Raw genomic sequence first — 25,063 nt, forward strand, 5'->3', positions numbered from 1 at the left:
TTCATTAAGAATGTAACGTGTGTTGTCACTGTGGATGACTTAGTTTTCGATGTATGTTGTAAGTTCTTCAGTTCACTGTATTCTTAGCATTGTAACTCCGCTGTAAGTCAGAAGGTGCACATGTCGCTGCAAGGGTTTCGCTATTCCTTTAAGAATCAGACTAATCGATAACAGAATCATGTTTCAGACAGCCTTCTGACCACCAATAAATCATAGCAAAGGAGAAACTCGCAGTCTCCTTCCGTTGTGGTAACGATAGAAAGAAGCACAGATATGAACACACACACACACACGCACGCTAATGACCGGTCCGAATTTATTGATCAGCACCCTGCACAAGAACCAATGCTAGTTTCATGCTGGTGGACCAAGGTGTATGTCGTCAACATACGGAGTATGGGAAGTTCGGCTCGATGTTGCCTGCACGCAGAGAGACGTTAGATGACACAAATGGGTTGGTTTCGCTCCATAAGACGTACTACTGCGGAGATGCCCTAAATGGAAGAGAAAAGTGGGTCGACATTAGTCAGAGCTGAAGTTTACATCGGAACAAACACTTGCCTTAAAACAGAAAAGTTATTTGAAAGCCTCAACCTTTTTTAGAAGTGGGGGAGGGATGGCTACCCTACAACGATTTGGCTTAGAGCCATTGTTTGAAAGATCAGAATGACAGTAAACCTTCATGAAAGTTTGAGATGGAGAGCTTTCTTACGTATTATACAAATGAGACGTTTTTATACACTACCCTGCCATTTATTGTATGCTTCTTGCATCTATGCCATCCTATACTAGACCTCAAATTCAGTTCATGTATTCTTCCTTGGCCCGAAACATTTACAAACGAAGAGTTGGGCTCATCTCTCGGAACACTGCTTTCTTCGTTTTGATGACTATCTTGGAGTATTTTTTTTTCCTTTTTCTCCTTCCGACAATGACAGTGAAGATACACCTGTTTGCCCGTTAAGCGCTCTACTTGAATTGTGCTAGAAAGAAATTACTGAAAAGGTTAGACACGTATCCAGTATATATCAGCACTAGAAGTTAATGTACTGTGAGATGTAATGTTGTGTGAAATACAAAAATAAAAACCGGCGTGAACAAAAGTGAGAATGCTGGTTGGGGGGGGGGGGGAAGGGCTAAAGAATGTGATAAAAGAAAGAACTTAGCGGATAGAGAGAAAGATGAACGACGATAAGAGAGAGAGAGAGAGAGACGGGGAAAAAAATCCTGGATAGAGATGGAAAGAAACAAACAGGCAAAGGAATGACTGGCCCAACAACACAAGAAAAACATCCACAAACCAGGAGTGACTAAAAGAAAAACTAATAATGGATCGAGAGATACTGTAGGTTGTAAATCTTTATATTTTGCTACCTTAATTGCTTTTCTTTGATGTCTTTTTGTTAAAATAAGAAATAATATCTCTAAATGCCCTAACTGTAAAGGAAAATCGTTTTTTCTTACTTGAAATTTTTATGGGTCTTGCGATCGGTAAGTTTAAAACTTGTAATGTTAACAGCAATTAAATACTTGTTAAAGGAAGATACGGTAAAAAAAAAAAAATATATATATATATATAAGTGTATAGCAGGTTCAGGTCATGCCTCAGTTTAACTATATATTCCTAGCAAGCTATGAGGCGGTCACCCTATACGTATTGGATTGCCAACTCTCTGGATTGCTATTCGAATGCCATCTTTAATAGTGAAAGCAACTGCATCTATTTTACATACAGCATGCCCTCTCATAACCCCTCTTCATCCATTTTAATATTTAATACAGCCATTTACGATATTGGTGGCAGTAACTCTAAAACTCCTTACATATTGATGCATAGCATGCAGCACATAAGGACAAGAAAAAAAAAAAACTGAAATATTAAAATCAAGCTTTTCGTAGTGTCCAGAAATTCTGTCGACCACCTGGCGGGTTTAGATGTGCCAGAGCCTATTGACGCATGCTGTTAAAAATACATGAAGAGTCTGCTAGAAAATTCAGATCTAGTGAAATCTCTAGGAAATAAATTCGTGGTAAATATTCGGGCATCTTTTTCTCCACTACTGATAGAATATTTGGTACCCCCCCCCCTTAATAGCTCTGACCCAGTGAAATGCATAATTTTGAATTTTGTTGTGGTACATTCACATTGTAGAAGCGAATTATGAACAGGAGAACAAGAACAAAATGGCCAAGGAGTCGATTCTGCGTATGCACAAACAAAAAAGTTTAAAGCTTATATTTGATGTATGTATACCGGGAACTGTAAATTTGGATCGCCTTGTTTGTAATCAGTAGTAGGTTGTTCGAATGCACTAGTCGTTATTTCGTTTCTTCAATAATACCTAATGCCAATATTATTGTTCAGTTCGTATTGATTTAAAACGATTGGTAGGCGAGGACAGATACTACATGTCTGTATTAGCCATTTCAGTTTTTGTTGAGGGGGGGGAGGCTAAGATTGAAGGCGTAATATCTGTTTAGAGAAGTGATACTATCCATTTACATTTCAGAGAAAATTTTTTTTTCTGAAAGTAACTTATTATAATTAAAAAAATTAATTCATCAATTATAATATGTGTATTATAAATTTAAATTACTACTTTTTTTTTAAAATTTTGAAAATATTTAAACACCATTTTTTATTTCATACTCTAATATCATAATTTGATTTTGTAAGTATTACCAATTTTTATCACCTACTCTTATTTAAAAAAAAAAAACGTAATGGTAAGATTAAAGTGAGTAATGTGACCATAGTCACATTACTCACTTTAATTATATTCCAGATCTTCATTTTTAGTACTTTTTTTATGAAATATGCCGATGGGACTATATTTAGAAACAGCACTTCAAGACTTTGTCTTCGATTCCATGTTTTGTCTTCATTTCAATCATTTCTCTTTCTTTACACCATTTGTTCACTAAATAATGGACATCTGTGTTCTAAGAATTCTTTCTTTAACTCCCTGCTACGATATCTTTTCAATTCCTCTTTTCACCCGCCTGAAGCCACAACAAAAATTAACTAAAAGCATTCACAGTGAATTTGCATTGTGAAAAGTATCTTTACAAATCTACTCTTTCTAGCGCCACACCATTGTGCGAGATATCTGAATGTTTATTTTATCCAATGCCAAGCAATAGAATGTGCTTTTATTAACTTCCCTCACTTAGAAAGTTTAACCAATTTTCCCGCTAAATGAACTACTTCAATAGCACTCCCAGGCTATTCACATCTCATACCTTCTGATAGATTTATGTCATCATGCGCGCCATCCTATCTTCCCTCATTGTCAGACCACAGATAGGCATTTAGTACTGCAAGTGGTTGTCATAGAGACGGTCTGCCTCGCAACAGCTGCCTGTGTCTGTTGCTTATGGCTGGAGATCTCTCGCCACAACACAAGCATCCGTAGATACTGAACACATACCTAAAGGGACAGAGAGAGAGAATATATTTAATCATTCTTCGTTCATTCTATCTATTCCTTTTGTCCTTCCATTGACTTAAGTTTGGCTTCGTCTGGGTGTTACGCTTTATACTTTCAAACAGCAGCGTTTTCAGACCCAGTAGGCCACATTGACTCGAGTGTGGGTTGATGCGGTTTTTTTTTTTTCTTACTATAAGAGTGAGGGAAAGTAGACGCCACTAGGGATATAAATTTGATACGAAATTCTCTTTTGCTCTCTCCCATGCACACACACACACACTCGTTTGTAGCGGAGAATGCGGATGGAATTGGAAAAAAGGATGAAATCTTGTTATTGGAGTGCTGATTTTTAGCTGAGTTGTCGGTTTTGTGAGTTCATTGCTTAGAAACGATGAGTTTCCATTGACATATAACCAGAACGAAGGTGTATGAGTGACTGAGCAACGAACATTTTGAAGGATTAAACCTACCAACAGGGATGACGGTAAGTGCACAAGCAGTGCGTTTGTGGTGTGTAGGGAAAATAAAAATAACGGAGTGCTGGCATTAAATGAACTTTGACATTTTGGTGTAATAGAAGTAAGCGGAGTCCTTGGTTTGAAGTGTAATTCACTCAAATGAGTAATACCTAGCAGTAGTCAACAAATAAAAAGTCGGTATAGCATTATATCGATTTACTTGTTACTAGTAGTGAATTTGTTTATATAAAAATTAAAAAAAAATATCTATTGCTGTTACCCTCCTGCCATGATCAGAGCTTTAATAGTTCAATAACACCTTATCCCTACACTGTCCTCTACAGATAACGGGGAAGATGAAAAGCATTCTTTTCAGCCAGTCCTTATAAGGATATAAGATCTTTTAGCTTATAAAAGCACTCGCTCATAAAACAATAATGCATCCAGTGGCTATCATCAATGCGATGCTAAGACTCAACTACTTCCCCACTCGCTGGAAGCAGGCAGATATAATCCTCATCCACAAGCCAGGGAAAGCACCTCAGTTCCTCCCAGAACTACAGACCTGTCAGCCTCTTGTCAGACTTAGGAAAATCGCAGAAAAAGTAATACTAAAACGCCTACAAAACGAAACGGACAATCTAGACTTAATCTCAAAAGAACAATTTGGTTTTCGAACAGGTTACTGCACAACTCAACAGGTTCACAGACTTATAGAATACATAATTACCGGATTCAATTGGAAACAACATATAGGAGAAATCTTCCTGGACGTAGCGAGAGCCTTCGATTAATTGTGGCACAAAGGCCTCATCCACAAACTAATAACTGCAAAATACTCACTAAACCTCATCCAAATCATAGACTCTTACCTGAAAGACGGAAAATTTCAAGTGAAACTCCGTGGCCTCAGATCCTCTACAAGATGTATCACAGCAGGTGTCCCGCAAGGCTCCCTTCTATCGCCATTACTTTTCAATATTTACATCTCAGAGGTCCTAAACACTCCATCAACCATCATGGCTTTTTATGCGGATGACATGACGATACTGACCAGATCACTCAGGCCACACCTAGCCACACAACGACTACAAAAGGCAGCAACAAATCTTGAAAATAGTTTCAGAAATGGAGAATAGACATCAATGCAGACAAGAGCACGGCCATACTCTTTACAAGGAAGAAAGCAAACCACCACGGAACAGTTACAATGTCAATACGATATCAACTCATGGCAAAAAAGAAATAAAATACCTGGGAATCAAACTAGATAACCCACTCAACTTCAACTCCCACATCTCTCATGCCTGCAACAAAGCTAACTCAGCAGTAGCTCAACTCTACCCTCTACTGAACCGAAGAAGCAAAGTTAGTCCAGAAAACAAACTAAGAATATACAAAGCAATCATCAGACCCACACTAACTTACAGTTCACCAGCATGGAGCCACACCTTCCCTTGCAACATCAAAAGATTACAAATAATCCAAACCAAATGCCTCCGAATGATCTTCGATGCCCCATGGGTTGTAAGGAACACTATCCTCCACCAAGACGGAAACCTACCTGCCAGACATACCTACCTTTCTCCTCCAGATAGCAACCAAGTACTTTGCTCAGGCATCACTCCGTCCCAACCAACTCATTCGTGAATTATCAGATTACGATGAAAAAGACAGATGGAAACATAAACGCCCAAAGGCGGCTCTGATCACACATTGAAATAATTCTACACAGCCCTAATTAGGGCGAGCCAAGTGCTCAAAACTTTCTTTCATTAAATAATTAAAACGTACCGTTTACGGAATAAAAATCCAAGGGATTGATGTCCATCTTGCCATAGAAGTTAACAGATCTTTTAGCTGATGTTTGTTCCCGAGTGGTGGCCAGGATAGGAATAGCGCCAACGCAACCTATGCGTGTCGTAAGAGGCGACTAAAATGGACGCTGAGCTTCGAGAGTTTCGCTCTCTCAGGTTTCTTCCGGAATTTTGCTCCCGGTGAGGGGGGGGGGGGGCTTGATTTCGGGGGTTTGCCCTGCATTTTGAGTCTTTGGGGAGGGTGTTCTCCGGCATGACCCGTGAGGGGCCTCGTCGATGGATCCTTTTCTCATGAGCTGTTCTGCTCGGTGGTGGGGGTACCCGTCACTGAGTGGAGCCAACGCTGAGTTGGACGGTCTTTCGGTTACTATGGAGTCGTCTAGGGATCGTCGTAATTTTTAGAGATGACTTTACTTACATATAAGCCCCAATGTAGCTTATGCATGTCGTACGAGGCGACTAAAATGGGTATCCTGGGAGGGTAATGGATGGCAATGCCGTAGCCAATGAAGTTCTAACTGAGGCTCGGCTATTGCTGTTACCCTCTTGCCATGATCAGAGCTTTATATAGCTCAATAACACCCTATCCTTCACTGTCCTCTTCAGATAACGGGGAATATGAAAAGCATTCTTGGTTCGCCCCTTTAAGCCAATCCTTTTAAGGTCTTTCAGCTCATGCGTAGTGTAATCTCTGAGTTGGTAGGCAAAAGTTCGACATTCGTCGATCATCAATAATTCTACATGCGTACGAAACGTTTAAAATTATTATTTTTTTTTTTTTCATTTATTCATTCTGGATGTGTTCTGTTTTGCCACGACAAATGATCCGATTGGAGCTATCGTGGCATCTTGTGTACGTTCTAAACCCACTGTTTTACTAAATTGATTTTGCCAGAGGAGAAGTTAAAATGTGACGCAATTTTCTATTGTATTGTCTCGTTGCGCTTTTTGCAAATAGTTTGATGAGCAAAGATTGGAATAACTACAGAAAAATCTTGTAACATTGCACTAAACTTTATTCTACCAGAGGTTCGGAAAAACCTATTGGTGGGCAAATAAAACTAAAAAAAAATAAGTATTATACGATTGGCAATTTTTTAAAGTGTGGAATACGTTAATAAACTAGACCCTACTCTGTTACTACTGTGCTTGTCACGTGATTAAAAAGTTTACTTGTATTAGGACTGATTAATAATTTTATAATGCAGATGGAGGTTGAACCTCGAATATCTACAATTGACTATACAATCCGAATACCCAAGTTAACTGGCTAATCTAATACGCATACCGGTTGAAGGCATGAACTTTTTTTTTTTTTCCATACTCCAATCAGTAACGCTCTGCACTAAGCTCAGGTATTACTACAATCACTGACCAGCCACTAGACTTTCTCCAGACCAAGCTTCAACAGTTCCGTTAAAAAATTCAGTCTTGTTCGCATCCATGTCGCGTAGTATTGCCGCTCCTAAATGCTTGCTAACAGGATGATAGAATGGCCAGTTGGAGGATTATGTTTTACCGCGTGCCCTGATTAAAATCGTTCGTTGCAGTCGGTTTTTTGATGTTTGGCCATTTCGCCGACATCCGCACCCACAGACTTGACAGGAAAGCGGCACTCAGAACACGAACAGGTTCCCCCCCCCCTCCCCCCCACCGAAGAGATCTATGACGATACGCCTTGATCAACTTACAACCATCCCCGCTATCAAGAATTTGGGCAGTCTGTCATTCGCGAGCGTGTGCAGGTGTGTGATGGGTCGAAACGATCCACGTGCGCTAATGGTCATTATATAGCCGGAAGAGAGTGGTCATCAGACGGCGAAGCAATCATCAGCCAGATGAGGGAGAATGGAGTGTGTGGGGGGGGGAGGATGCGAAGAAGAGAGGGAGAAGCCATTACAGTTCTAGTCACTAGTGGCTGGAATTGCCTGTAGACCCGACTACTTCGTCTTTCTGACTATCCCTAATTTGTTGATTCAGTCAATGATAATAGGAAACACACGGGGTATCGACTATGCATTTGGGTCTGCCCCCCCTTTCTCCAGATTAATGAAATTATTCACTCCTTATTGGGGAAACAGACAGAAAGGAATATACGTGGTAAGGGTGGGCTAGAGCTCTATGCAGTGCAGGTGTTTGTGTGCGTTTTCAGGAGAGAGAGAGGGAGGGAGGGGGAGGGGGATGTTATCTTCTGTTGCAGTATGCATGACTTGGTTGGCTTTTGATATTAAAAACGGTGTGACTCACTGGTGGTCGTAGGCTTCCATTGCAATAAGTAGCATATGTGCTGTGGTCGCTTGGACGACCCTCCCCATCTCATCCCCGACGGACATGCCATGTCGATTGAATATATTTGGTGTGTGGATGTTGCCCAGACCATTCCTAAGTTAGCAGATGGCAAAATATCACCCATCCATAACAGAATCCTTTATTACAACGAGTGTCCATTATATAAATTGTTAGCGGGAGTTTCTCCCGGTTGAAAGGGTGCAATGGGACGAACTCCATTATTCACGGAAATCGAATAATTTAATAAAATGCATCGCCTATCCCCGAAGATAAAAAATGAACTGTTTGAATTCAAAGGTCTGGTTTTTTTTTAAAAGGAAAAAAATTCTGTGTATCGGTTAGTTGTAATCTCTTTCGTTTGTTGACATCGTGTAATGTATTTTTTCTAGACTGAGCCTCATGGCCTCAGCTGATTTGGCTATAATTCCGAAGAAATTCGCTCTTAATACAATAAGCACAACGTTTTTTTTTATTTAATGGAATGATTTTTACAAACTTAAGATACATGATGGGTTAACTAAGGCTTGACTTAAGAAAGGTAAAACCGTAAACAGGGAAAAAAAAAATCCTGGCGATATCTACAATGAAAAATTACGGATCATTTAAGATAAATACCGACTATCTGGAATCTTATATTATCAATTTCTACAAGAGGGGAGGGGAAGGAATAATATCCCCTCAAGTCTGTAAAATTTATGAAGCCAACACCAACCAGAGAGATTTGTATTCTTCTAGCCAGTAGATCGGCATCGGCAAGCCCTGCGATATGAAGATTGTTGGAAGTCTTCTTTTTAATAGTTATCCATCAAAGTAATTTAAAAGATCCTTTTCAGAAATATGCATTTGAAAGGGGGATGCTGTTCGATTGAACGACTTGGGAAATACTGCTTGCTAATTTGTATTTGAAAGAAGAATCATTTAAAATCGCCGCGAACTCCGTTTCGAATGGATTTAAATGTAATCAGAACATAAAAAATAACCTTTTATGAATTGGTTAATCATTACCCGCATTGAAACAAAAACAACATTATGAATAGAATGCACCATTTCGTATCAGAATTAGTTGCATTTAGTAGAAAAAAAACCCCGAAGGCAAGTGTTTAGAATGACCGATGACTCTGGGCAACAGTTAAAAGACCAAAACACCGTCGCATATAACTGATATCTCCACTGAATAATCGAAGCCACTCGTGGTCTCCAAACCCTCTCAGATCGCCGTGTTAACAATAGCAACATTGAACTGGTTAGCAAGCGAATGTTATTCCGAATGTGATAACGAAAACGGAGAGAAGGGGGAAAAAAAAAGAAGTTGGCGTCGGAGAGAACAGCTGACTTGAATGACACGTCGGAACGCAACTACCCCATCGTCGTTTGTCGTAAGGGCGACGTCATTGTGCAGACCTTTCTGCCGTCGCCTTCTCTCGCGTTGGCGATGACACACATGCACCCTAGCCGAGAGAAAGAGAGAGAGAGAGAGAACAAACTACGTTCATCATGTATGCGGGCAGTGAGTGTGAGTAGCGTAATTCTATGCAAATTCGTCCGAGACGGCAGTCCTGGGTTATTTCTGGAACAGCCGCAGCGGACTGTTACGGAGGAAATTATTCCATCTCTCTCTCTCACTTCGCTCGCTCTCTCTTACTCTTCCTTTCGCCATTTACGCAGACAACTATTCGTAAAGCACCCAGCGACAGGACGTCAACTGGAACAATGGGTACCGCCGCTGGCTTGAGGTAAGATCGTCTAAAGGTAAAAATTGACATCGTAAAGACATTCGAAAAAGGAAAAAAAAAAAAAAAAAAAGACAGAGATAGAAAGAAAGAAAAGGGCACGTGCATGTGGTTACTCCCGCGGACAGTCGCTGTGTATGCACAGCACACGAAAAATTAAAAAAATAAAATAAAATAAATAATAATAATAAAGTTTAGGTGCCTCCGAAACACGTGGCTTGTTTCATTGGCCGTCGTAAAAGTGCCTTTCGCATCATATTTGAATGGCGTGTTAGCTTCGACGCATCCCTCTTCCCATGAAGCCTCCGTTTAAGATAATGTCGAGTAGATGGTTCTGCGATGAACGTGACATGTTAGCTGCTTGTCAGCCTCCCCCTCCGACACGCGAGAGCCCGCATCTGTAGTAAGCACACCCTGGTTAAGAGCTCTTCCACTTGTGCATCATCTTCTTCAGCAAGCAACGCGTCTTTCCACTGCTGTAATCCAGCACCGAACTGGAAAACAGCTGACAGTTAGAAAGATGAATTGGAACACGTGATTTCCCTGGCAACTCGCTTTGCATGGGGGACTCAAATGCCATGCAAAAGTGCTCCACGTTTGCGCCACCACATTCGTTGGGCTTAATGGTTAGTGGGAGGTTATTTATTAACACAAGGGTTTCTGCCTCCCATCCATCTCTTCACGCCTTAACGGATTACTATATTTGATTATCATTTTTCATTCTAGCTAACTGCTACTGCATTATTAGCTCACCACTAACTATTACCGACAACTTTTTCATTTATCACTGCGTTATTTTTTTATTACCGTGATTGATCGACGGCCTATTTAGCGGTGTGAATAGCGGCTTCATTATTGGCTGTGAGCTCAAATCACAGCGTTACATAGAATTGTGGTTTGCGGACGTTTTAGATGATAGATGATTTTCAACGTCCGATGTGAGACGACCGCTCGTCTTGGAGGCTTGAAGTGGCATGAATAAAAAGTTTAATATGATCTCCAGAATAGAGTAGCTGGATTATACAGGCTCTGTTCACAGTATGATACTGACAAGGTTAGGTTTAATTAAAAAAACACCTTCAAATGAAAAGTCTACTATCCGAAGAAGAGTGGAACTTTCTGTATCAATCAGAAAGCTTGTAAAGAGAATCAGTCGCTAGTTACTCACCTGGTTAACTGCGTGTTCAGAATAGATATTGAAGAGCTAAACATTCACTACTCCTACTTGGCGAGGGGGTGTGATTTACACGAACAGTTCACAAATCCCTAATATTGTAACGCATCAGTTGAAGCAATGGCTCCTTCTTCCAACAATTGATTTCTATACTGGTTAAAACGCAACAATCTCTACTGTACTCTGTTGGCATTAAACTAAAATTATATTAGGCTACAACATTGGGTTGGAGGTTGGCTATTGTTAAAATTCTCCCTGCAACAATAATGGACATTTAGCCGTAATCATTAAACTTGGCTAGTGGCGCATGTGAGAGATTTGTAGCAGTGTATTGTGTCAACACATGTTTCGGATAGAATACAAAGCCCAAATTGCACGCAAGACAGATAAGTACGTTTGCCATATAGCTCAGTAATTTTCCATTAACACAGGCTTGCACTGTGATTATTACAGCTTCAGTTTGCTACTTGGTAACCACACAATAGCTTGGTTATTAAGTGTGCCAGTTATACAGGGACAAGGTGTGTTTAGGTAACCCGAACCCTGACTACGGCAATTAGTGACAATTGACAATCTTTTTTTTTTTTTTTCTCTTGTGGACATTTTATATCCACTTTTCGATCATCTAAGAACTAAACTGAAGAATCGGTTTAGTTTTTTTTTATTTATTTTTTTTATTATTATTTTTTATTTTTTTTTGAGAAAGAATCACATTTATATGATCTTAAACTTGGCAAAAAATGAATTCTGGAAATTTAATTCAAAAATTGTTTTTAATTTAGTTTTTTTTTTTCCTTTTAAAAAAACTAAATTTCAAATAAACTCAACATGATAAAATCTATAATGCATTTCAATTATTGGTTTTTAATCTCGGCGAAAGTAATTATCAGATTCCAAATCACATTTACGAAAACTTCTTTAAAAGAAAAAAAAATGTAGTGCGGGGGGGGGAGAATAAAGCAACAATTTGTAGGTTCTTCAGAAGTGTAAAAGTATGGTGTGAAATACCGAAACATTGTTCGTTATAGCTTAAAATTAGTAGAGTTTTCTAGATTTACTAAATTATTATTGATAAACTGAAATTATATACATACAGATGCAGAAAATAAAACTTTATTTTAAACATTATTTATATAAAACTAAAGCTTGTTAGACACCATAAAATAAACTATATAATATTACATGATAAAACGGCAGCTAGTGAATGGTTTTTGCTTTTAGCGAGACATACATTTGAGCCTCGTGCATTCCCAGTATAAGTAAAACTTTGTATATGTATATAAATGACGTCTAGTGGTGTATTTGGAAGATTAATATCAGAAATGATATGGGGAAAAAAATTCTCCCTTTGTTAATGAAGTCATTCATTTATTATTTCTCTCTCTCTCGGCTGACCTAATACAACGCTAGAAAAATCCTCGCGCCATGTAGTACTGCAGGGAGTTTCTTAGGTTAAAGGTGTTATTGTAGGGACGGGCAAGCGCCTTGTAGCAGGTGCTGGATAAGGTCATTGTCAGATCGGGGGTCACGATTGAGGCAGGTGGAAGAATACGTGGCGCACACAATGCATTGATTCCGTAACGAGATCTCTGAAACAACTTCCTATAACAAGGTCATGAGGCTTCGCGTCAGCACGCAGTGTGTGTCGGCAAAATTGACTTATAGAGCCTCGTGCGTACAATGATTTACGACGACCGTATTGAAAGAACACATTACATCAAACTAGCGAACAAATCTGAATACAAAAGAATTCAATTCTTAAACCAGAACTAGTTTAGGGAACGGGTTTCCCATCCTCTTTCCCTCCTCCTCGGTGGAGATGATTTACTCAATTGCATTTTCACCTGGACTGATGACCTGAAGTTTGAAGATGCCGTGAATCTTTGCATTTTGGCTAACGTATTTCTCTTCTTTCTTTCTTCTCGCCTTAAATTTTTTTTTTTTTTTTTTTTTTTTTTTTTTTTTTTTTTTCACTTCGGCTTAACATGTTTTGCGAATCTCCGGTGTGTATGATTACCATAAATGTTGTCTTTTCTTTTTTTTTTTTCTATCCATCTTCGGGCAAAATACCAAAAAAAAAAAGTAAAGAGAGAGAGAAAGAGAGAGTGTGTGTGTGTGTGTGTGTGTGTGTGTGTGTGTGTGTGTGTGTGTGTGTGTGTGTGTGTGTGTGTGTGTGTGTGTGTGTGTGTGATGTTTATTCCTTTTGCTGCGCTGTCGGCATATTTGTAGCAAACTCACCGTTTTTGGGAGCATTTATAATTCGGACAGAATGACAATGCTAGTGGTACGTGCCCAAGGGACCCACCCCCATGTTTATATATACACAAGTATATGTAATGTGTGTGCATCACTGCATAGTCGAATTTGAACTCCAGCTCATCTGTGATTCGTATATAGGAGACTTCCCCTCACGGACAGCTTTGATCTTTATGTTCCTATGTGGCCACCCTAGATCTAAGTGGAAATACTGGTTAAAGCAGGGAATATGGAAAAGGGAATTCAAAACGTTTCGAGTGAGAGGAGTCGGATTGGAACTGCGTCCTTGGAGATTGTTAAAACATCGTATTAAAATTGAGAACAAAAATTATGCAAAGAAAGAAAGACACGCACTTAGACTATCATTCAATATCCCTACATAGTTCCTTATGTATTTCCCTCGGCTCTAGTCATATCAAAATATATAAAATATATATATATATTTTTTTAAAAAATCATGAGATAAATTTATTTTAATGTAATTTTTATATTCACACCTTTTTAATGCTGATTTCAAATTTTAACATGCGTTATGCTATGTTGTTTTTAACCTAAAAGTTCACTAATTGTTATTGATGCACTCGTTTCTATAGCTAGTCTTAGTTGTTTTGTCCAAGGGTAAAAAAAAACATCCTTTTGACTTTTCAAGAATAACATTTAAGGCCTTATCCAAATTGCCGTCTCTGAAGTATTCTCAATGTTCGCAGTGTGAATTTTAATTTTCTCTATCTTACACTATCGTTTGGAACTACCGTTTCTGATAATGGAGTACCTTGTTAAATCTCCTCGACTCTTCATCAAGTATTTCTGTTGCTGCTCATCTGTTGTTACCCAGTTGAAGAACGTCATTGTGGGAAGTCTATCAAGATCATCGGAAATGTTACAAGGGAAAAAAAAAAAGGAAATAAAACGAAAGAATTGGGATGAGGGTAAGTGTGATTGCCAATGGCGATAAAAGTCACAGTTCTGAGCTTAAAGAATCACACAGGCACATTGTGTGTCCATAATCTCTGCTAATCCGCGAGGGTCTCACTTTTAGTTGAGATTACCATCTCAGTAATTGTAGAACATTCCTTTAACAGTCGAAGTATGAAGAAAGCCTGTATTCGCATTCATCCCTTCTCTTCCCCGCCACCAAATTCATTTAATGTGCTTTATATCAGAGATCCTCTCCCCCACCCCTCAAGCTATCGCCCGCACAAAGAAGGGAAGGAAGTGTCCAGTTTGCTTGAAAGTTTTGTCGCTATCAAATACTTCGCTATTACCGATATGTGTTTGAGCTAATTAGCTGCTCTTATCAATTTTTTTTTTTTCTTCATTGCGTTCTCCTCAATCCTTCAGGTCACACTTAGCTGCTTCTGTTGCCAGTTTGACATTAGGCAACATCGACGAGGGAGGGTTTTCAAGAATGTTACCGCCACTCTTCCGAAAAGCTTCCCCGCACGAGACACAGCCACTTGACGGACATAAATCTCCAACCAGCCGTGTGGAAGCTGATAGTGGCTCGGAGGGACGTCGTGCGCTCTCTCTCTCTCTCTCTCTCTTTCAAACACCCGGCCCTCTTTACGCCATGTTTTAGTTCCACTTCATTAATCTTGTGCAAAAAGTTATTGCAAAGCGTCCCGAATATCTATGCATAGGAGTTTGCCTTTTACCTGTCAGGTATGCGCGGCGATAATACTTTCCAAGAAAAACGGAGCAAAGTATCCGTTGCACCCCCCCCCCCCTCTTGGTTGTCATGGCAGCAGCATGTGCCTTCCCTTAGAAAGGCTAAAAGAGAAAAGTTTGTCTCCTGTCTTTACCCCCTCCCTCTCCTCCCCTAGTATGATTTAACAGAGCATCTTATTAAAATCATTAAGAATTTCAATTTCATTGCGAAACTTCGATGAATTTTTGTTAATATCTCATACTTCAATCTCCGAATTTTTCCCCAAATGACGCCAAGCTAGTTTACGTGTTGTAAATAGGATTATCGTGGTTTTAAACGGTTCACTTGATTGCCTTCTTAATATACGTTTAGAAAGGAGTGGTTGCCAGTGAGATAAATGTTGTTGAGTTCTTTATCAGTTGGGGGAATCGGCACCGATGTATCGCCTGCGCTTGTTTATCTCTTTAGCGATCTCCGTTTTAATTAAAAAATCATTTGGGGCTACACCTCTGACGGCTCCGAGTGAAATTCTGCCACCTTATGGCAAAAGAATTTATTTTTGATGGCGTCGTTATGACTGTTTTACATTTCGTGTGTTGTAGAAGTTAATCAAGTATTAGTATTGATTTTTAAGAAAACGGAAGAAATTCAGGACGGCTAAAGACGTTACTGCTTTCTCGACTCAAGTTATCTCCATTTTTTTTTCCTTCTAAAAATCAAATGACTAACATTTCGACCAATTTTCAACTACTCTTTTCAGTGGTATGAATATGTGAGATTTGTTTTATTCATCCGTCCGTACGTGTGTTACCTGTGAATATATTTTTATTGGAATTTTGTATTCGGGATCTGTACTACAGGTTTACAACCAACCTTTTGCGCATGCGATTCACGTTAAAAAAAAATCATAAATGCTGTCTGTAAGTTTATCATCGTTTCAATTTTGCTTGCCTCGTTGGCCGAGTGGTAAATAGGTTATGAAATAGGGCCCCGCTTCTTTTTCGAATTGTTTTCAGATAACTTTCTACCGATTAGTTTATAATGTGGTTGAATTTTTTCATGCATTGTCGGTTTAAAGAATCTTTTTGCGTTATTTATTTAAAGTATTCCCCATTGCTATCTACATACGATCCAGACATATTTCCATAAGGGGGGAAAAACCACTAAATAATCCCCAAAACCAAAAATAAACAGTATAAGAAATCTCAAAGTTAATAACATTGAGTAAACAGGTTACGGGAAGGGGGAGGGGATTCCGAAGCGATACACAGAACACTTGGAGTAGTAAAAACCACTTTAGTGAGACTGTTTATAATGTAAAGCTTCGAAAGAGGCATCTATTGTAATCTCTGCTTACAGCACCTTCTTCGAAAACAACTTAGTTCCATTTAATGCCCTTCTATCTGAAAGTACCATCAAATCCAGTGGCAACAGACTCATCCTAGATTCCTGTTATCATAGCAGCAGTATTCGCTCTTGAACAAGCTATTTATCTAGCTCTCTCTGGTAGCGCACTTCAGTTAAGACCCTCCGTTTATATAAATTGATGATGTAATCTGAGCCAGGGTACTTTGAATGCATCGGATGAAGCAATCTCCCGATGTACATTGCTCTGCAAACGAACTCCAAAATGCATCTTTGCGAGAGACATTGAAGAGCTTTTTATATACAACCCCGCTTTTTTTTTTCTCTCTCTTCTTCTTTTTCTTTTTCTTTTTTCCATCCAAATTGACACTATGAACTTTGTTCAAGAGCTCACTCTCGCCCACCCCCTTCTTCTCCGGCACGTGTTTTGTGTGTGTTAGGTATTAAAAATGAATGGCATACACTTAATCTCTGACAATAGGTAGACTTAAGCCACGAGAAATGGATCAAAGTAAGAGAGGGGAAGCCTGTACATCGGTGATAGAAACAGCCACTTCAAAGGGTGATGTGGTTAGGGTTAGTGTTGACATTCAACATTTATCATGGCATAAACCCATTCTTGGACTGGCGGCTACTAGCATAAAAGCCTTTTACGGTTGCAGGGAAGAAAGAGAAGAGGGAAAAAAATGCAGCCACAGCGTTCAAATAGGGGGGAGTGAAAAAAAAAAGATAGAAAATGAGTAAGGGGGATAGGAAAAAAAAAGAGGGACGTATTCAGGATTTGCTTAGCGTTCAGCTTGCTTTGTTGTGATTGATCACTCAACCCAGTCACAGCTGACATCCCTGTTGACTGTTTACCTAACGTGACCAAAGCAGTGCTTCTACTGCCTACATAGAGAGAGTGAGAAACCTCACGTGCAGTTAAAAATGTCCGTCAGTGATGTCTTTTATTATTTTGCAGACAAAAGTTGGTTGTGAAAAATGATGCACTGTCATAAAAACAAACAAACAAAAAAATGATGAGATAGATATTTTCGGATCTTTCTTTTGTTTTTCTTTTTTGCATCGACAGAAAAAGAAACATGGGTTTATGAAAGCTTTATGTGGGTTAAGTTAAAAATAAATAAATAAAATAATTACATTCGAACAATTCGTTACTAAATTTTTACAAATTATCATCGTATGAGCTTATTCGATTGTATTATTAAAATCCCACTTAAATTATAATAACGATAATTTTTGGGTCTACTAAATTAAGCGTGTTAAACTCATGGGAAAGACGACACACATAGCACGATAATGTAGTTATATTTTATTACTATACAAAATGGTCCATTTCGACCAATCAGGAGCCTCCGTATGGATGTATACAATGTCCTATGGTTGGAAAGAACTAGGTTCGACCTTTTATTAGGACATTTCAACTGAACTTGAGTTAGCCAGTCTCATAAACCGAAGTGGAACTCATCCTATAAGCCATATAAAGAACACCCATAATGCATTATTCTCATAGCCGTACTGTTTCTGGCATAAATCCAAAAACGAACTTGAACCAGTCAAGTTTGGAATAATTTGGTGAGGTTGTTATAAGTCCAGGCCCTTAACATTTTTAGAAACATGTTTGGCACCTGTTACAATTGAAGATATCCAACTTAGCTCTTTACTTTATGCAGATGATGTTGTACTCCTAAACACATCTCGTACAAGTCTCCAGAATTCACTAACTAAATTGAATAACAGCTGTAACAAATTTGCCATGAAAATCATGAATAAAAAAAATACTGAAATTAGGAAAATAGGCAGGAGCATAGAAAACTTCAGCTACATTCTGAATATCGAACCTGTTCCAATTTTACTTGTTCCAGTATCTGAATATTGGAACGAGTAAAATATTTAGGCATAGTTTTTTTTTGTGAAGATGGCAAATTAAATATGGAAATAGACATCCGAATCAGCAAAGCTGGTATGGTAGGAAGTCAATTGACTAAATTCATATGGAATAAGAGAGAAATTAGCCAAAACACTAAATTAGATACAAGACAGTGTTCAAACTGGTTTAACTTATGGATCTGAGTGTTGGGTTAGAAATAAAGCATTTGATCAAAGACTAGAGATCACAGATATGAGGGTTCTGGATAGGGGAATGAACCGATGATATCAATGACAGAATCATATTAAAAATAAAGATATTAGAAAGGAACTTGACATTAGCTTTCAAGAATAAGGTGGTATGGCCACTTAAATAAAATGGGTGAGGAAAGGTTAGCAAAACAGGTGTTTGATGCCAAGATGGCAGGAGAGAGATCCAGAGGAAGACCAAGATGTAGGTGGATTGATTCAATAAGAAGTGCCTTTAGAAACATGAAATGTTAGAGATGACAATATTGGAGTGCTCACAAGTAATACTAATTTTGAGGAAAATTGTTGATAGGTATAAACTTAATCTAATCATATAGTTCTGTCATAGTAACATGGACACCCCTTGGGGTGCATATCAGGACATTGATGACAATGTTTGGTATCTTTCTGGCATTTTTGATAGATTGTTTAATTGGTGTTTCTTGTATTGTCAATATTTGTATTATAGAGGTTGAGCAGTTAAAAACAAAAACAGTGTTATAGCCCAAGTAAGTTCTACGTTAGGAAATTATTCAAAAAGTCCCTTATAATCGAAGCTGGTGTAATTGAGGTTTAGTTTTAATTGGCTTTCTGTAGATGTGTTATTTCTTTTCTTACAGTTAGAGTTTTGACCTTTTCAATACCGACGATCTTTATGTATTCTTAAGATCTACAAACCCTTGTGAAAAGACTTCCAAATTAAGAATCTCCATGTGATGCGATCCTATTTTTTGATGGCAGTTGGAAAAAATATGAGCTGGTTTTAAACGAAGGCTCCTTTCTCTCCTGTCTGGCGACACTTTTCTCTCTGACAAAGACATTGACGGCGCGTTCAACGGGTTTTCAAGCGCTATTTGCTTTTCAAATCGCTTTCAAAACACAATGACCCGCATTCTGTAGATGACGTTATAAATCATTTTTGTTCCCTGCCAACAATGTCTGGGTCATTTTGAACTTCGTGACTGTAATTTGAAGAGAATTTATTTGGGTAATAAAGTCCTAGACGATAGTTTTTTTTTCTTCTTTATTTAAGCATAAATTCCAAGCACTTTTTTTGCACAAGGTGTCTTTTCCTTCCATCTATTAACACCAGACTTTCTTTGCACGATTCTTAGCAACGGAAATGATGAAAAACTTCTTTTGATATCTACGAGAAAAGCATATTTTCAGAATTTAATATCTAGCAGTAAAGGCTGGAAGAAGAGGAGATGGAATATGAGTTCCTGTGACAGTCTTTTGGAATCCTTTATTGGCTTACGTTTATATTAAAGTTTGAAACACACGTTTCAACCGCAGTCGAACATTTAGTATCTCCGTTGATAATAAATACGGTCGGAATTTAGTACGTATTATCATGGAGGTTTATAATTATTGCATTATCTTGGAGGACCTTCCAATCTTTCTTTTTAATAAATTTCTCCTTTGTCTCCGGTATTCTACTTTACTATCAACACATGCCAGTCTCCATCTTTGATATTAATACCGTCCGCCGAACACTCTTTTGTCAAATAAATGCGACCGTATCTTATATGGCCTTTCAATACGAGATGTGCAATGAAAGAGACGCATTTGGACCTCCTATTTCAGTTGATTTTGTTTAAAATGAAGAAAGTCTTCTTATTTCTACACAGAAAACAATTTTTGTTTTTTGTTTTTTTTAGTGTTTGTTTAAAACAGTACTATAGGCGAATGTTGTTTATTACTGTTCTTATAACTATTTTCTTTATTCTACTCAACTATTCGCACAGAGAGTTCTCGTTGTCTGTTAATGTCTGTTTTTCTTTCATTCTTTCTTTTCAGGTATGCATGAATTTTCACCACTTTCTTCCCTTTATTTCTTTGTTCTCAGTCCCGCTATGTTGTTGCTCATTCAATAGTCTATTGAAGCATCTTTCTCGTCTCTTTCTTTGCCTTTGTTTCTTACCATTCCATTAACTTCTTTCTCTTTTTCTTTCTTTTTTTTTTTGTTATTCTGTCGTGCAATATTTCAGACCATTTCTTTTCCCTTCTCTGTTTTTTGTAAATGAATATGCCGGCGCATACCGTTTCAGTGCTTTAGTTTCCATTTGCTTTTTCCATTTTTTATTTACTTTTCTTTCTTGCATTTTTCCTTTGCCTTTTTTTTTCTTCTTTCGTTCTCTCTCTTCATACATGCTCTTCTTTTCGGTATGTGAGAAGCATACTGAACGTTGGCGAAAGAGGGCTTGAAAGTAAATACTATTTATAGTAGAAAAATAATCCCACCACATTTAGTATTAGGGAGAGAGGGTTGGATAAGGCATGAACTCTGCTCTAGACACCAAAAGCAAAATTTTTCAAGCCACTCGAAGACTCCAGTAAGCAGATGGTGGTCCTGCCCTTAACAATAAATATCATCTATAGCATGAGGACTCAAAAATCCTTTGCCCCAGGAGGAATTCGAATCCAAAGACTAGGTTAGAAAGAAGACTATCTACTTAGTCGACCATTCTGGCAAAAGTGTTAATGCAATGTTAACCTCGTGTGCACGATTTTAAGGAAATCGTTGCTGAGTGGCCACCACTGAGGATGAGGCGTCACATACAAGGAAGAATGTTTCGAAAGTAAAATAATATTTCAGAAATATGAAAAATAAAATAGATGCGTTATTAGCATAGTCAACACTTTAGACAATTCTATTCATTACTTGATAATTATTTGTATCACATGTTGCGATACCTCTGAAGTTTCCCCTTCACTCCATTTCAGCAATTGGATCAGCTACCTCTTTTCTTCAGAAGACGTGCCTGTTTCGTCTTATTTCGTTCTGACATCATCCCCCCCCCTTCTACTATTCAGTCTGTCTCGTGTGATGTCGGCCGCAATCTTCACTGCATTCTCCACACGTACCGCACAAAGGGTGGCTCCGAAATTAATAGCCGTCGGTATCCGACACGGCTGCAGCTCTGATGTAGGTACCTGCTAACGTGTGCAAGGCTGCTGTAATAAGGTGTCATTTATCATGACGTAATTGCAGAATATCTGTAATTACTCTCCTCACTCGTAAAAGGATTTTACAGAGGGGGATGTCGTCAGCAGTACATAAGCGGAAGTCATAGCCATTAACAGTCCTGCTGGACACAATACCTGTGTTTAAACCTGAGCTTTTCTCTGCCATATATGGAGCGCGGGGGGAGGGGGGGGAGGAGGAGAACCAAATGGTTTATTCGTCGCGTGTGCAAGTCAAGCTTGTTAATACGCTAAGAGAAATTCTGTCCGGCTAGTGGCATTTTAGAATGGTCATGATTTACGAATCCTATTTCAGGTTGTTGACCCCAGTTGGAGGGAAGAGAATAAAAAAAAAAAAGGTCAGTTGCTAACTGGATGCACCAAGAAAAAAAAGAAAAAAAAAAATAAAGACCACACCCTTTTGCATAGTAGGAGTGACGAATCTCACCTATTCGCTGCATGTTTAGCTGTCCATAATATATTGGCTAGGAGAGAGTTCGTAACTATATGTGGCCAGGTGAGTAAAAGTCCCAGATTTCTTGAGCAATTGTCGAAATGGAGATAAAGCTGGCAAACGTATATTGAAAGACATATTCCGTAAAGTATCAATCATTCTCAGACCACCAGGATTATCCCAGTTCTCTGGATTTCAGATCACCTTAGCCAATCTGTCCTGATACTGTAGGCAACTTTATTTTTTACCGTTTTTTTTTACTCTTAAAAGACCTTGTAGTGGTGAACAGTGGCGGCTCGTGGCTTGAAATCGTGGGGGTACTGCAACTTTCGAAATATACATACACACTGTAGTACAGTGTATACGCGTTTGGATAAAATATCAAAATTATGGTAAAAATTAAAAAAAATTAAACATGAAAAAATATTGTTTATTATCGATAAAATTAAACAGTTTGGTATGATTCAAAATTACTTAAAAATTACTATAACAAATGTTATGTCTTTAATTGTAATGTCCAAATATTTAAAGAGACGGAGTAAACACGATAAGCACTACGAACACACTACTACTGCCGCAAACTGCATATAAACAACAGTGGAACTGCATGACAGACAGTGCCGCATTACGCTGATAGCTCGCATCTCACTATGACGTGCATATGCTTGCGCGCATATCAATATGGCACTGTGGTAAACACAGTGCTGCTAGCGTCCTTCGCCCTCCTAAGTGCTACAAGATGGATTTTTATTATTTTTTATACAAAATAAAAGTATAGGATTGTTGATGATAAAATTAAATATTACAAGCAAATATTAATAAATATATTTCAGTATCGAGAAAAATTGGGGGCGCTGCAGTTCCGCAGTGTCTATGCACCCGCCGCCCCTGGTGGTGAATAGGCTAATTATGAAGAAATATTATGCAGTATGAATTAGATGGGGAATTTTACTGAACTTGTAATAATTCTAGCTGTATTAGATAATGTAGTTTGGTTTCGTATCAGTTTAGCAACAATAACACATATTTCTGTTCACTAAATGGAAGGTGATGAAGTTATAAATGAATTCGGTTAGAATGTGATAAATAAAAATAACTTAGAGGTAATGATCGCAATATGTCTTAATAGTGCACCTAGGAATTAAGACTGTGTTACACAATTTTTTATGTATAATAATAATAAAAAGACTGTATTGCAATATATCTTTGTGGTTTTTAAAATGTTTAAAAAAAATCGGGAAATTAGTAGTATCTCAAAATTTTAAAAACACGTAATAATGCTAATACTAAAATATACAGCCAAAAGGCTTCAATTTGGCATTAAAAAGATATTACAATCGTGGATATTATGGATCCATTCATATTTTATAGACAGTTACATCCCAGCTGTCGGAAACAGCTGTCAGACCAGTGAAACATAATTTAGGCACTAATAAAAGGCCAAGATACTCGCTCCTGGGCAGAGTTGCAAGCTCAGGAAGGCTGGAACTTATATTCTCCTAAGCTTTCTGGTAAGTTTCGAAATATGTTTTAAGATTTTTCTACATTTAGCTATAAAATATATTTGGATCCATAATATTCTCCATAATAAATGTTTAGCATACTTTTTAATTTACTCTAAAAATTAAGACTAAGATGCGTTGCTATAAACAGTTTTTAATAAACAAAAACTTTCATGTGTATATATATTCTAGAATTTCAAAAAACGAAAGGGTTTGAGGTGTTAATCGACCGTGAGATGCGGTGATTAATACACTTGGAGGATAATGGATGGCAATGCTGTAGCCAATGAAGTTCTAACTGAGGCTCGGCTGTTGCTGTTACCCTCCTGCCATGATCAGAGCTTTAATAGCTCAATAACACCTTATCCCTACACTGGCCTCTACAGATAACGGGGAAGATGAAAAGCATTCTTGCTTCGCCCCTTTAAGCCAGTCCTGATAAGGACTATAAACGAAGGGGGGAAAAAAAGTGTTTATTTATTATTATTTAAAAAAAAAACATATTCGTGAAAATGAATCCATTTTTTTTTCCAAACTATTTGTAACCACTTCATATTCCGTCATTTTTACACAAAAATGCACATACCACTTTAATATTAAAACTAGCCTGATTCGTGCTCCTATTATCACTTGCTACTTTGTCATCGAAATGTTTGTCTTTCACAGCCTGGTATTTTAGTCACGGTGCCTTTTGTAGATTATTTATTCCTTAACATTAATGCCGGCTACTCGGTTGATACCCTGTCGAATGTTTATCTAGCTTTATTTGAGCGCTTTTCTCAACGTTGGGCACTACCTGTGAATTAATGATAAGCTTTCAGAGAAAGTAAGAATAAATAATCGAATGGTATTTGAATAATAAACATTTTTAGTTTAAATAGAGAGAATTGTTCAATGTGACATGCTGTTTGAACGAGTGGTAGTCGAAATGCAAATATTTTATGTGCTGCTTTTTTTTTTTTTTTTTTTTTTTGTGAGCTAATATATCGCATTTAAGCTACAAATGACAAGGACATTTTTTGAGTTTGTCGTGTTTAAGTTTGTTTGTATATGAAACTGTATTATAATTTTCATATTTAGGTCGCATTAATAGAGTACTTTAAATACACAGCTAAAATATGAAATAAACATGAAAAAGTTGTCTTAAAGCTTCTTTCAGTCTACTACGCCAATGATATAGGTATTTTTATTCGAAATTTTTTATATTTCTCATGTAAATTAAAAATCCATTTATTTCATACTAATTAAAATATAATAAATTTGTAGCTTCAAGTGCCAACTGTCATAGAGAATAGCTGAGTCAAACCTATTCGTTTTGCTTCGTATTTGATGTTTGTTTTCTTTCTGTTGCAGGTGGCAGCCGGTAGGGAGCAGCTATGAATGCTAATGACAATGCTGATGTGGACCTGAGTCCCTACTGGGATAGCGAAGATGCGGAATATGATTACTGTGACTGCCCCGGACCTCCTCCCCCTCCGCAGTTTGTGATACCTCCCCCACCTCCTCCTCCTTCCCTCCATTTGTGCCGAGGAGGTGATCAGACAGAACTTCAGCACTGCCACATGGAACCTGTGGGGGCGGAATATACTCAGACTGCTTTCCCTTCTTTGCCAATCATAGCCGTGTGTTCGTCCGTAGTTCTCGTGGCTCTTCTAGTGACCTCGTTTTTGCTATGGAAGTAAGTTATTTGCAAGATGGTCTAATGAATGAGATTTGTTTCTTTTTGATTTTAGATATAACACTGCAGTTGAGAAGGAGTTATCTGTATGCAATGTTTTTAAGTTCTTAAAAGAACTGGGTGATGGACTGAGTCCTTGACTCTTTATCTCATCATCTGAATGAAGAAAATCTGTG

The 25,063-nt window shown here is 38.1% G+C and overlaps 1 protein-coding gene across 3 annotated transcripts in view; it reads left to right on the plus strand.

The window, feature by feature from the left end:
* The window catches only part of LOC150101428 (uncharacterized), a 339,847-nt gene that overhangs the window by 245,030 nt on the left and 69,754 nt on the right, over positions 1 to 25,063 (plus strand). For 2 of the 3 annotated variants that reach the window (XM_090400323.1, XM_090400321.1), the window contains one exon: positions 24,563 to 24,887. In XM_090400323.1, coding sequence (XP_090256449.1) covers positions 24,586 to 24,887 — 302 coding nt within the window. In that variant the 5' untranslated portion in view covers positions 24,563 to 24,585. Of the gene's footprint in view, positions 1 to 1,260; positions 1,346 to 24,562; positions 24,888 to 25,063 lie in introns of those variants that run through there. The other variant, XM_090400324.1, reaches the window with a different exon arrangement.

This window comes from Typopeltis vanoorti, chromosome 11 (genome assembly GCF_054136105.1).
Source record: "Typopeltis vanoorti isolate ZY-2024b chromosome 11, IOZ_Tvanoo_1.0, whole genome shotgun sequence".
Taxonomy (NCBI): domain Eukaryota; kingdom Metazoa; phylum Arthropoda; class Arachnida; order Uropygi; family Thelyphonidae; genus Typopeltis; species Typopeltis vanoorti.